Raw genomic sequence first — 14,756 nt, 5'->3', positions numbered from 1 at the left:
GCACACGGAAGTGCTTTCTATAGGCTATTACCACAGCACTGTGTAACTGTAGGCTATCATTAGAAAATACATACCAAATGCTAATCCTAAACATAATAATGCCATAGCAATTTAATTTGTGCCCTGACCAAAACATTCCCTAACCTTAACCTGTCATTAAAGACATATTTTTGAGAAATACCTTTTCCAGTTGGTTGCTAGGCTATCAAATTCATATAATAAATGAAAGAAAACTAGCTGTGCCCAGACCAAAACAATCCCTAACCCTAACCTGTCAGTAGGAAATGTTTTTTTTTTTTTAGAAAAAATATTTGAAATTAGAAAAATCCTGAGAAAACACAAGACTGTGGAAACATAGAGCTGTTGGAGTAGCCTATAGAGAGAGCACTTCTCTGTGTCCATCATGGCAAACAATTCCGTGTCCAGGAGCATGGAAAACAATTCTGTGTCCAGGAACACGGAATTTTGGCAAAATCCGTGCTCCTGGACACGGATTTTGTGCCCTTAACATCCGTGTCCAGGAGCACAGATGTTTTTGAGATCATGTTGCTCCTAACAGTGCTGAACTACATAGGTCTATATCACCTGGGAATAAATCTCACACCTATATGTGTGTGTGTGTGTGTGTGTGTGTGTGTGTGTGTGTGTGTGTGTGTGTGTGTGTGTGTGTGTGTGTGTGTGTGTGTGTGTGTGTGTGTGTGTGCGCGCGTGTGTATGTGTATGTGTGTGGTTCTCTCTCTGTTTTTGTCTTTCCATTCATCTCTCGCTCGCTATCTCTACCATCCCACTGGCCAGCCTGACTGGGAGGTCTAATACTTCCTCCTGCATTTATAGCAACATTAAATAGCCTAAACAATGTGGAATAAATTATGTGGACAAGAAACAAATAAAAGTGCCTTGCTTACAAATCTATCAATACAATAGAAATGCAACATCCCTCCTCCCAACAATGTATTCAAATCTGAAGAGCTCACGTGCTGTCACAGTCACGAGTAAAATGTCCTGTGTATTTGACAATAATACACTACACACACAAATACAAACGGACTACGCGGGTTATCTCTCTCTCTCTCTCTCTCTCTCTCTCTCTCTCTCTCTCTCTCTCTCTCTCTCTCTCTCTCTCTCTCTCTCTCTCTCTCCCTCTCTCTGTGTGTGTGTGTGTGTGTGTGTGTGTGTGTGTGTGTGTGTGTGTGTGTGTGTGTGTGTGTGTGTGTGTGACGTCGTACATATAGCCTACCGTGCTGTTGAGAATCCGCAATGGGGATGCAGGGGCGGGGGCGCGAGCGCAGGCCAGGGAGTTTATGAAATCTGCAAACTTTCTCTGATGATCAGTAGACTACCGGACATGGCTGCGTCCGCAGGGGCAACTGGGTGAGTTGCGCACAAAAGTCATCCTCTCGTTATTATTGCAATCATGTTTACTGCTGCAAATATTCACCGTGCATTGCGCATCTTGCCGCCTGCTTTGTCGAGGAAATAGGCTAATTAAGGCTGCTGAGGGTTTGCAATTTACTAGAGGAAGCGTCTGTAGTATCCGCGGTGATGGCTATGTCTTGATGAGTAGCTAGAGCACAAACTTTATGGAAGTGTAGAGCACAAATTACGCGGGACCGGGGAAGTGCGGAGAATCGAAGGATTCATCCCAGTCAGAAGCATTCCTCTGATGGATATGTTGAACTTGTTTCCATCACAGCTTGGCGCTCATTGAGACAGACAGACAGACAGACTTGGCATTGCCCTCAGCATTTTCAAAGAAAACTCTTTGGCGACGAGCCGTCACTAGATCTCTGTGTTTATTGCCTTTGTTCAATGAACTTTGAATAATGAGTTGCTTTGTGACAAACTCTCAATCTGTCTGTTTACGAATTAGTCAGAATGAGTAGCTTTGTTTCTCCGCCCGCTAATATGGCTATCTCACTCCTGTCACTCGCGCATTCTCTCCAGCGCACTGCTGCTTTTTGTGGCGGCGAGCGCGCTCTCTGGCGGTGCTACGGTCGTTCATCTGACGGAGATGTACGGCACCATCCAGTCGCCGAACTTCCCCGAGTCCTACCCGAAGGAATCCGAGATCCAGTGGAACATTAGCGTGCCAGATGGATTCCAGATCCGGCTGTACTTCGTGCATTTTGATTTGGAGCCCTCCTACCTCTGCGAGTATGACTATGTGAAGGTGAGAGAGAGAGAGAGAGAGAGAGAGAGAGAGAGAGAGAGAGAGAGAGAGAGTCAAAGCAAGGAACAGAGTCAGACCATGTTGTCCATTCCCCATATTGGTGGTGTTTCATTGGCTTGGGAAGATTGGTAAGTAGCCTAGCTGTAATTGATGATTGAGCTGGAATTGTGTGTGTGTGTCAATAATAGTGAGAGTAAGACTATAGGAATTAAGGCAACACATGGGCGAGATTCCTCAAAATTAGAAAATAAATCATTTCTCCCCACTGTGTGGAAACATAGATTAGACAATTGTCTAACTCTGCCACGCACTGAGCCAAAGCAAATGTGTGTGTGTGTGTGTGTGTGTGTGTGTGTGTGTGTGTGTGTGTGTGTGTGTGTGTGTGTGTGTGTGTGTGTGTGTGTGTGTGTGTGTGTGCGTGTGTGTGTGAGAGAGAGAGTGAGAGGGGCACTGAGTTCTAGGTGTTGGCCAGACTCCTCTATTTGCCACCCTGCTAGTGCCAGGACACCAGGCAAATACACACACACACACACACACACACACACACACACACACACACACACACACACACACACACACACCACCACCACCATAAAAGCCTGGTGTTTGGCAGCACCAGCTCCCCTGAACTCACCATAGCAACCAGTAGCTAGGAATTGTGGGTACTCCCCCATTCTTCATTAATTTCTCACAGATAGGAAAAGAAAATGAATGCAACTATAAGCCTGCCGTTCTGTTTAGCTTAGTTCTGTCAGAACTATTTGTGTCAAGAAACACAAGAGAGACAACAAAAACAGATAAGGGAATGCTTCACTGGGTCATGTATCCAATTAGTAAAAAAGGCGTCCAAACTGCCATGAAAAGATGAACACATTATTTGAGTTCCCTATTAAAGTTTAAAAGCCTTTATTAAACACTGGCTACATGCTACGTGTTTCGACCCATTGGCCATTTCTCAATGTCAATTGTATGAGCCTTGGAAGTGTGTCAGCCTAATTAGTCACACCCATTGATTGGATACTCCAAGTTCACCAAAAGAGTATCCAATCACTGGGCATGATTACGAAGGCTGATACACTTGGAAGGGCGCGCACTAGACTTTGAGAAATGGTTCCATGATTTGCATGTGACGTCAAACGTTCTAGTGGACGGCTACTGGACGGCAAGAGTGCCGCATTAATGAATGGATTCCTATGGGACTCGCAACGTTTAGTAACTCATAACGTAACTTAGATCGCCGATAAACTAAACACCGTGAACACCCATTGTGCTGTTTGTTACAAAAACAGATAGGGTTACAACCCAGGCGTGACTTTTCACTGGATCTCAAAATAAAACGAGAAAGCTGAGGTGAATCGCGGCAACCAACTGGAAAACCATCAAACTAGCCTACTCAAGTAGCTGGATGAGCACCACGGTAAGTTTCTCATTTGCCATCCTTTGTATCATCATTTGTCTCTTAATTCGTGAACGCTAGTTAATTTAAGTCTAATGTGCAATTTCAGTGGCTTTTTCTGTTAGGTCAATGTAAGATGCTTTCCATGATTAACGTTAATTATCAGCATCATTACGCTATGATGGACGCTAAGATATTGCAGGCTGTAACATAAACACGGAATTCATAAAGCTCTTGGTGAAATAGCAAGGCTATGACGTTCATACTGTTAAGGTTCAAATGTAAAAATAAACCATGTGTACATCTCTAGCGCTGATTTCCCAAGTAGTAGGCCTACTCTCCAGCATGATGCTGTCATGAAATGCCAATCACCTTATCCATGCTGGCCTATTTATAGCCTAATGACATGCATAGGCCCACCAGTGTCGATGTTGTTGTCAATAATATGAAGTCCACCACTTTGTTGTGTTGTCATCCAAATTGTCTGCCCTCTGAAATCAGTCACACACATCAGAGGCTTAATGGTTTGGGAAGTGGTATTACGATTGGAGGGTTGCAGGTTCAAATCCCATCCTACACCTCTCCCTTCACCTCCCATCCAGGCTGAAGTAGGCCTATGAGCTAGGCACCAAGCCCCATGCTGCAGGGACAGTTAACAATTCACTGTGAGTAACGAAGTTGCTTTGGATAAGTGTCAGCTAAGTGTTATCTTTCTGTTTCTCCAGATGAGAAGAGCGATGATCTGATGTCATGACACATTGGATGTATGGAAGAGCCAGAGGTCCAGCACACCAAGTCAAGTTTAGCCGATTTCAACCTTTTAATCACACCAACTCAATGTAGTAATCAGTTCATTCAATGGCTCAAATACTTTATTTTTAGACACAAAGTACAAATACATTTCAAGGTTTTGTAGGTGATGGGAGGGGATATCTATTGTGGGGTGGACATGTACAATAGACGTGCAAGTACTTATTTATATTAATAAATGGTTATCTGAACTAGGCCTGTAATAGTCAACCCATTGATGCTGGATGCTGTGTACTCGTTGTATTGACCTAGGTGCCTGGAGCGACACAGCATTTAGGCATGACATATTAGATTTTTTTAGATTAAAAATGTGGGTATGTTAGAGCTGAATTAACATGTTCTAATGCAAGAGGATAGTCTTAGCTTTTAAAACTCATATCATGTCTGTATGTGCTTCAGAGACTTATTTAGTTATTTGGGGTTTTTTATAGGATGAGGACACCTTTCTTAAAAGGGGCATAGGCAATTAGCTGGCATTTTGGTGCCGGCTGAAATGGGTTAATATTATTTTCATACAGCACTATCCCCATACCAGTATACCCATGTCACCTGAGATATACATTTAGTGGAGACAATATAATTAGTTAGACTAGACTGAAGATTGACAGGCGGTCATGGGTAAGTGGTTAGAGTGTCAGCCTTGTATCCCAAAGGTTGCCGGTTGGACTCCCGACCCACCAGGTTGGTGGGGGGAGTTAAGTAATCAGTGCTCTCCCCCATCCTCCTCCATGACTGAGATACCCTGAGCATGGTACCCACAGACATCATATATGAAGACTAGATACGTCATCGCGTTTTTCAAGCTCGTCCGCACAGGTCGGCCATATTAGCGCAGCCTAAACTCTCCACAGAGCCTCCGTTACACCTGAAGTTAACTGAGGAATTCAGACGTTGAGATGCTGAAATATGTATGCTGTTATTTCGCTGAAATATTGACACGTGTATATAAATAGTACGGCTCCCTAAAACTTAAGTGCAGACTGAGGTAAAACGCACAGGAGAGCAGTATGCTTCCCACTTATTTATTTGTCAAAAAATAGAGATGGACCAATAGCAAGTACACATTTTAACCGTTGTTGTGCATTACGTTGATGGAAGGCATATATTAATCGCATTTGCATCAAATTAAAGGCGACAGATGAGGTACTGGAAGACAAGATTACATCGCAACAATTTCATTCTAAGCGTCATGACTCATTTTGAACACAGGGTGGAGCTGTCGAGCCCAAAGCAGAATGTAGCACATGGGACCGTTTAATTGTTATTTTACTCAAAATATAAAAGAATAATAAATGCATTTGTTTATGGGATCTATTTAATTACTTGAATAAGCCTACTAAACCATATTATACATGATTGTAGGCCCATGTAGGCCTACATTATAATGTAATGTAATATAATATATAGGCCTAACGTGAATATTTATCACTATGCAGTATCAACATAACACTTACGTTCGGATTTTTTTATACTGTATAACAAACCAAGCCTTTCGAAAATACACGTAAATTTGAGGGAATTATGTCCATCTGAAGAGTATGGATCACCCAAAACTCAGTGCAACTGGTTGAGCCAACAGGCTGCTCTATCATGGCCGCCATGCGCGGAAGTTCGACTTGCATGACGGGAACGCTGATGGCGCATCTAGTCTTCATGTATGATGTCTGTGATGGTACCGCCACACTGCTCCCTTGGGGCGCCATTGGGGGCTGCCCCCGTGCACGGGTGAAGCATAAATGCAATTTCGTGCAGTGAACACTTGTGTGCTGTGTCACAATGTCAATGGGAGTTGGAGTTTCCCAGTTGGGCTTTCACAGAAAATGTTCTACGTTGTTGTATTAGTACAATAAAATAAGCAAGACATGTCTGGATGGACTTCATCATTTCAGTTATTTATTATCACAGCTACTCACCATCAATGACAACCAGGGCACACCAGCCAACCAGCCAAATGCTGGGAAAATTTTTGCTGGTAGAAAAGAAAACATACTTGGCACTTTGATCCATTATTTAATGTACCGGTATGTTTGGAGATTAACATACTAGCCATTTTGGCTACTAGTGAATAAAAAAAGTTAATGTAGAGCCCTTCTGAAAACTCCAACAACTGGTACAGGTGATCAGTGCATCAGGTGAGGAATGTAAGGGTGGGCCCGATGGATGAGGGGAACAGCTTCACTGATGGTGAGGTCCTGGTGCTGCTGCAAAGCCAAAGAGGAAGAAGCCTCTCTGGACATCTCTTCATGTTGGCTCCCCCATCTAATTAGGAAAAAAAAGAAAAGACAAACATGCTATTTAAATGAATCTAGCCATGCATTGTAATGTACTGGTACAGTACTGAATAATTAACTCCCTTGGCAATATTGTCTGAATTAAAATGTGATGTATAATGTCAGAAAATAACACTCATCCCAACTTACTAGTCATGTATTTACCTGTGCTGCTGGGATGCAATTCTTGGACGTCATCCTGGCCACCATGACTCATGGTTTTAGTTTGGGTGCTGACCACCTGACTGATGAACCTGCAATTACTAAACAATAAAAACAATAAAAGATAAATAACAGGTTTGTTGTGCTTTTCTTTCTCTTGTGAAGGTCATCTTTTCAAATGATGTATTTAATCAAATCAAATCAAAATTATTTAATCAAAGTATGTAACCGACATTCTGTCCTATGTGTTTCTACACGTGCAATGTAATGCAACACCGATTTGAAACATTGAAGTATGTCAAGTCAGCTTTTATTGTCACTTTATTTATGGTCATACAAGGGAAACGACGTTTTCTCTCTACCATGCCAGGACATAGGACTGACAATTACAGACAGACAGAAAGTGCAAGACAGGACAGGTAGCAGTGATGGACTGGTAACATAAGTGGTCAATAATAATACAGTACAAATGAACATATTGGACATGTAAACAGAAGATAAGATATAGAATTATATTTCACAATAACCTACATTGTGTGGCTGAAACAACAATGAAATCCACTTGGATGAAACGAAGCGAGAGAATTCAAGTTAACCTACAAGATACATCTGAGATGAAAAGATATGCTATTCAAAACACCACTTTGCGAAATGCCTGACACAAAATGTAGCCTACCGTGCGTCTTGTAGCCTAGTAAGTTAGGTTAGCAGCATTATCTTACCTGTGCCATGCCACGAAGAAGAGGATGCAGCCGCGGTGCCCAGCCACCAATGAAGAAACGGTGCATAAATGTGCTTATTTTGCCAATGCAGGGGTTTGGTTTAAGTTCACAACTTTACTGAAGAAAATAAACACGGGATAAAAAAAATATATCGCAGGCAGAGTAAGTTCGTGGCTGGAAGCAAGCAACAACTTTCTCTTCTTCTCCCAGTTTCTCGTATCGCCCGTTCCCGTTATGCCATCTAGTGGAGCAGAATACATTTGAATAAATCTATGATTTGAACACATCCACCGTGGCCAACCTAGCCTGATAACGCCAGGTACATATCCCGTTTAAAAAAAATACAAGAACTACGTGTTTCTTTGGTATTTTATGGTCAAAGTTGTCTTCGTCTGCATATAATTCCTATGTACGAATGTGTACTTCTGCCGTCCAGCAAAATCGATTACGTAATATTGTGACGTCAATGCAAATGATGGATAGTATTACTGTGATTTTTATGTAGTAACATAAAGTACCCGTACGAAAATCGACCATGGTTGTAATGCAGTAACCATGGTTTTACTACCACATTTCATGGTGATATGGCCAGTTTCTCTGAAATGAACAGCCATGGGGTAGCTGGGATTTTGAGTTCTTATGGCGTACTTGCGCTCTCCCAGTCTTTCACAAAGTCTGCGTTTTTTGCACCCAATATAAAAGCAGCCACATTCACATTCTGACCTGTACACTACATGTGTAGTATTACAGTTTGCAAAGTCTTTATAGTAATACACCTTTTCACCAAATCCACAAAAGTGCTTTGGCGAGAGATGTTATCACAGTGGTTGCATGAGCCACATCTGTATGTGCCTTTTGGCTTTGGGAAAAGAGAGGGAGGTTTGGAGGCAGGGCGATAACTTCTCATCAGCCTTCTGTATTTTCAGTGTAGGAGCCCTCCTAGGAAAATAGGGGGCGCTCAGAGAACACTTGACATAAGCAGGGATCACCTTCAAGAATGCCCCAGTTTTTGTTGATAATCCTTTGATCTTGTATGACAGTGAGTGTATTGCGCAGTGAAGAACATTTTTTTCAGATTTTCTTTTGCGGTGGGTTTCTTGACTAATTCCTTCCTATTTAGTGCTTTTGCTTTACCTAAAGCTGTATCTTTTTTTCTGGTACCCCCTGTGTTGAAAACGAGAATACATGTCATCAGCTTATACACCTACATCAAAGTCAATATCAGAATCACAGATTCTACGAATTCTTTGGAATTGGCCATAGGGAATGTTTGTGATAAGACTTGGGGTGAAAGCTCTCAGCGTGCAGAATGGTATTCCTATCAGTTACCTTCCTGAAAATGGATGTATGTAGGTAACCTTGTTCATCCACTGTGTTGTTAAAGAACACGAGGGAATTCTGAATGAACTTTGTTTATTGAAAGCTATGAGTTACATTTGGTGGATGGTTCCATTCATAGGTGTACCCTGATTTTCATGAGCAACAAAGAAAAGCAGCGAGTCAGGGGACTGCAGCAGTGTAAGGGAATTCTCACCCCAGCAGGACAAGGAGCAGTAGATATCCTCTATGAACACGACAAGGTGGAACAGGGGAAGAGGTGGGTTGCAAAAACCAAGCAGCACCTGGTTGTGGAGGATATGGTACAGTTTGAAGGGCATGTCGAAGGTGTGTTGCAAATCTCTGGCGAAGTCAGATGATCAGCTGAGTCAACACACCTGAGCCAATTAGTGAATGCAATAGAGAGGGGAGGAGAAAGCGGCATGCTTTTTGACTACCATGGCTTATGGTGCATTCCCCAGAGGTAGGAGCTTCCCAATATGCAAACAGGAGTCAGCTACCTCCCACTTGAAAGCGTTCCAACCAGCAAGTCAACCAAACTACAAACATGGAGGGACAAAAATACATATCCACTTCTCAGCTATGTAAACAATGAGGTGTAAACAACACCATGCGTTTTTTCATGTAGCCGCATTTCATCATTGAAAGAGGCAATGCCAATAACTACACCTTAGACAGGTTCACGGGCGGTTTTGCAACAGTTAACCTGTCCAAATCAAGTCTATTTGTCCATAGAATGGTGATTGCTGAGTAATGTGCAACATTAAATATTCTTAAAAGTTAACACTGTGCGCTGCCATTGCTGTGATGACATCACGATTGACACTGGGTGTGCTTCGATTTTGCCCCAGCTCGCGACTTGAACATTCCGCTTCAACAGGCGTTCCAATGCATTTCAGCAGGTAGGAGGTCAAAAACATCCCATCTCCCATCCTTGGGGAATGCACCATTAGCCACAACTAATGTTGACACTTGATTGCACACACACACACACACACACACACACACACACACACACACACACACACACACACACACACACACACACACACACACACACACACACACACACGCCTGATGTCATCCAACACAGTCCACACCTGGTCTCAAACCCGCAACCTCCCAGTGAACTCCAATATGTGAGGCAGGAGATGTACCTTGTGAGCTACAAAAAACAGGCTTCCCTTAATCAATAGGGCATGCGTATGATGCTTTGTTCGGGAGGTTCACTGTTCTTGTTTTATTGGGGCAGCTGTAGATTTATGGCTAGGGATGTTGTCTTGGTAAAGTTAGGTTAGGTTTGCAGGTTCAAATCCCACCCTTACCTCTCCCTATATCCAAGGATAAAATACCCCTGAAAAAGGCACATAACCCCAAATTACTTCACTGTAACCATTACCCTATAAATAGCTGTAAGTTGCTTTGGATAAAGATTCAAAAAGCTGTATTGTCTAATATGTTGCCATATTGGAAAATTGTCTTTTGATTGAAGGTGTGTGTGTGTGTGTGTGTGTGTGTGTGTGTGTGTGTGTGTGTGTGTGTGTGTGTGTGTGTGTGTGTGTGTGTGTGTGTGTGTGTGTGTGTCCAGTTCAGTCCAATAGTGGCTGATGGCCTGTGTTTCTGTGCTCTATGCCAGAGTCCATGAAAAAAGTCCGGTGACTGATGTCATAGATGTGGGAATCTTGAAAGATGGGCACGAGATGTTGTGGAGACGGCATTTCTTGAAATGTTCAAAAGATGCGTTCATGCCGCTGGTGCATTGTCACAAAAAACGCTGATATCTTTGTGTTAAAGTTCAAAAAGGTGTCAGCTAATGTAATGTCATGTAATGTAATGTTCTAAGCCCATACATTCCCTAGATGCATGTACGACAACCTGTCATGCATACAGCAGCATACATAGCCAATGGGAGGACTGGATATGGCACAGGAGCAGGACTTTGGAGCGCCTTGTTCTCTGATTAGTTGGGGTGGAGCATCAGTTTTGTGTGACTGGCTGTGGGGTAGATGTCCAGATGCTCCATATTACATTAACCCCAGTGGAGTCACAGGGTCACAAACACACATGCACCCGCACAAGCTCTTACAAACAGACACACACAGTGATGCTCTCTCTCTCACACACACACACACACACACACACACACACACACACACACACACACACACACACACACACACACACACACACACACACACACACACACACACACACACACACACACACACACACACACACACACACGCAAGGACACCCCCAATTCCCCTATGATGACTCACACATACTCTCTCTCTCTCTCTCTCTCTCTCTCTCTCTCTCTCTCTCTCTCTCTCTCTCTCTCTCTGTGTCTCTGTCTCTCTTTCTCTCTCTCTCTCTCTCTCTCTCTCTCTCACACACACACATACACACACACACAAGTGGTTCATTGTGTGTGTGTGTGTGTGTGTGTGTGTGTGTGTGTGTGTGTGTGTGTGTGTGTGTGTGTGTGTGTGTGTGTGTGTGTGTGTGTGTGTGTGTGTGTGTGTGTGTGTGTGTGTCCTTATGCTAGAGGAAGTTCTGGTCCTGACACAGTCCTCTCATTATTCTCATGGATTCCCACTCTGGTAAATACATCTCCCCTTTCATAAGCACGCACGCAGACGTGCACACAATTTGAGACTGCTCTGATGTAATATACAGTAACTTTTTGCATCAGACATGCTGTTTAGGATTGCTTGTCTTTTTTTTACTGTCCCTCATTTTCCCAGATTTTGGCCATTGTGTATTTGTTTGTTTGTGCGAGAGATAGAGAGAGAGAGAGAGAGAGAGAGAGAGAGAGAGAGAGAGAGAGAGAGAGAGAAGGATGTGTGTTTGGTATGTTCCTGATATTCTTGTTAACAATGTTCATAAATGCCTTTAACCCTATCACACCGGTTTTATCATATTTGTGTCATCAAATTCAAAGCCCTCTCCCCGCTGACACAAAAAAAAATCGATCTCAAAAACATGATGCGTGTCATTTCAAAACGTCCTGCAGTACACGGAAACCGCCACAAGAGAGCAGCGGTCAACAACAAGTTCACCACAGCTCGGCAAAAATGGTACCACAGGGATAGAAGCGGTTTCCCTGACCGGAGCAGAGATATCGTCAAATTGCAAAGGGTTTGAGATCGTGCTAAAACCGATGAAACAAATAAGCACCATCCGGTGTCGGCAGAAAGTTGGCCATCAGTGCATTTTGCCATAGGGAAACTTACAAAGCATACCACAACGATCATTTAACAAAACACATAAGTTGTTTTACTTCAAGACAAAGATATTGCCTAAAGAAACAGGTTTTACCTGCAATTTTGAAAATGTAATGCAAAATGTTGAAATTATGACCTCATTAAAAAATGCATTGAAGTGAATGGAGAAATGGTCCAATTGTAGTAATGGACCCATATATTCAAATTCCACATCAAAAATGAATAATGATCTATATTACACTCATAAATACGTTGTTAAGCATTCGATCAGTTATGTTTTTACATAGATTTAAAAAAATTACCCAACCAGGCTGTGCGAAATGTAAAATGTGGTCCTGCTAAAACAAGGACAGGCTAAAAAAAATGGCAGGATCTCACTAAATATTTAAAGATAATCCTCAAATTAAATTAACTTTTTTAAATAAAAAAAAAAGTTGTAAATGCATTAAAAGTCATTGTTCAATGGTCATGAAATTGGCCTGGTCAACTATTTAAAGCCTGATTCATCATATGCATTAAATATCTGAGTGACCTTAACAAAATTTTGATTTTTTTTAAAAAAATTTACATTTCTTATAACGGACCAATATTGAGGCAAATTCCAATAAATTAAAATTTTCTGTCTATGCTTTCATGGTTCAGGTCTTATAGGGTTAATATTATTTAATATTGCCTTTAATAATGTGTGTTTGTGTGTGTGTTAAAGTGTGTGCGTTTATTTGTGTGTGTGTGCACGCTTGTGTGTGCTTGTGTGTGCACGCATGCGCGAGTGTGTGTGTCTGTGTGTAAGAGAGAGACAGTTTGTAAACGTGTATAATGCGTGTGTGTGTTTTTGTGTGTGTTTGTGTATGTGTGTGTCAAGTCTCTTTAATGAAGTGGTGATAAACTCAGTGTAAACAGGCTGTCACGCAGCCAGATTACGGGGGAAGAGGGGTTGTGTCTGTGTGTATGTCTCCGTGTAAACAATATTTGTGGGTGTTTGTGTGTATGTGTGTGTGTGTGCACGCGTGTGTCTGTGTCTGTGTATGTGTCTGTACAATATTTGTGTGTGTTTCTGTGCTTCTGTGTGTGTCTCTCTGTGTGAATATTTGTGTGTGTGTGTGTGTGTGTGTGTGTGTGTGTGTGTGTGTGTGTGTGTGTGTGTGTGTGTGTGTGTGTGTGTGTGTGTGTGTGTGTGTGTGTGTGTGTGTCTATACAATGATTGTGTGTTGTGTCTCTGTGTACAATGTTTGTGTGGGTTTGTGTCTGGGTGCGTATACAATGTTTTTGCATGCACTGTGTGTGTGTGTGTGTGTGTGTGTGTGTGTGTGTGTGTGTGTGTGTGTGTGTGTGTGTGTGTGTGTGTGTGTGTGTGTGTGTGTGTGTGTGTGTGTGCTCTATGATCAGGATGTGTTAGCTGTGTTCTGTGGTAAGGAGATGTGTGTGTGTGTGTGTGTGTGTGTGTGTGTGTGTGTGTGTGTGTGTGTGTGTGTGTGTGTGTGTGTGTGTGTGTGTGTGTGTGTGTGTGTGTGTGTGTGTGTGTGTAGGTGTTGTATGATCAGGATGTGTTAGCGGTGTTCTGTGGTAAGGAGAGCACGGACACGGAGCAGGTTCCCCGTGATGACGTCATCACTTCGGTGGGGAGCGCGCTCAGTGTGGTCTTCCGCTCTGACTTCTCCAATGAGGAACGCTTCTCTGGCTTTGAGGCTCATTACAGCGCAGTGGGTAGGACACACGCTCACACATACACACACACACACACACACACACACACACACACTCTCTCTCTCTCTCTCTCTCTCCCTATCCCTCTCTCTCTCTCTCTCTCTCTCTCTCTCACACACACACACACACACACACACACACACACACACACACACACACACACACACACACGTATGCACACACGTATGCACACACGTATGCACACACGTATGCACACACATATGCTTGCACTCGCACACGCGCTTGCACACACGCTTGTGTGGGCACACACACACACACACACACACACACACACACACACACACACACACACACACACACACACACACACACACACACACACACACACACACACACACACGAGCACCCACACACACACACACACACACACACACACACACACACACACACACACACACACACACACACACACACACACACACACACACACACACACACACACACACACATTCCACATTGCAGTGTAAAACAATTGTACATTCTATAATAGTATTACAGTTTTTCTCGATTGCTTACACACAATTTTCGGAATCAGGTCTCGAATTCTCAAAACTCTACACACAAATCCCCAAAACTCACACATAACGGGCAAAACTCCTCACTATCCCTGAAAAATGCACGTCTTGTCTCAAGACAATGTACTCTCTTCTAAAAAGACAAAAGACGCTCACAAATGACACACACAAGCAGTCATTTTAATCCACACTAATATGAGCCATTGAACACTAATGGTCATTTGGTTAAACACTATACTCAGCTTGACACACAGTAGAAACTTATTTTGTTCACTATTCCACTTACTGAAGAGGGTATCTTTATGTTGTAAACCACTGAAATATTGCTTTCATACTCAGAGTACACAGATGTGTACACGGATCGAAAAAAAAATGCTGTAAAATATTGGGTAACCACATGAACGTGATCTCATGTATTACA

General features: G+C 42.7%; 1 protein-coding gene across 3 annotated transcripts in view; it reads left to right on the top strand.

Annotated features, from left to right (window-relative positions):
* The first annotated feature begins 1,315 nt into the window (after positions 1 to 1,315).
* masp1 (MBL associated serine protease 1) overlaps positions 1,316 to 14,756 on the top strand; it is a 33,672-nt gene continuing 20,231 nt past the window's right edge. For all 3 annotated transcript variants that reach the window (XR_010035778.1, XM_063204766.1, XM_063204765.1), the window contains exons 1-3: positions 1,316 to 1,371; positions 1,945 to 2,170; positions 13,622 to 13,799. Coding sequence is in view for 2 of the 3 variants with exons in the window: in XM_063204766.1 (XP_063060836.1) it covers positions 1,325 to 1,371; positions 1,945 to 2,170; positions 13,622 to 13,799 (451 nt within the window). In the remaining variant the exon portion in view is untranslated. The remainder of the gene's footprint in view (positions 1,372 to 1,944; positions 2,171 to 13,621; positions 13,800 to 14,756) is intronic.

This window comes from Engraulis encrasicolus, chromosome 8 (genome assembly GCF_034702125.1).
Source record: "Engraulis encrasicolus isolate BLACKSEA-1 chromosome 8, IST_EnEncr_1.0, whole genome shotgun sequence".
Lineage (NCBI taxonomy): Eukaryota > Metazoa > Chordata > Actinopteri > Clupeiformes > Engraulidae > Engraulis > Engraulis encrasicolus.
This window is presented reverse-complemented; position numbering and strand designations above follow the sequence as displayed.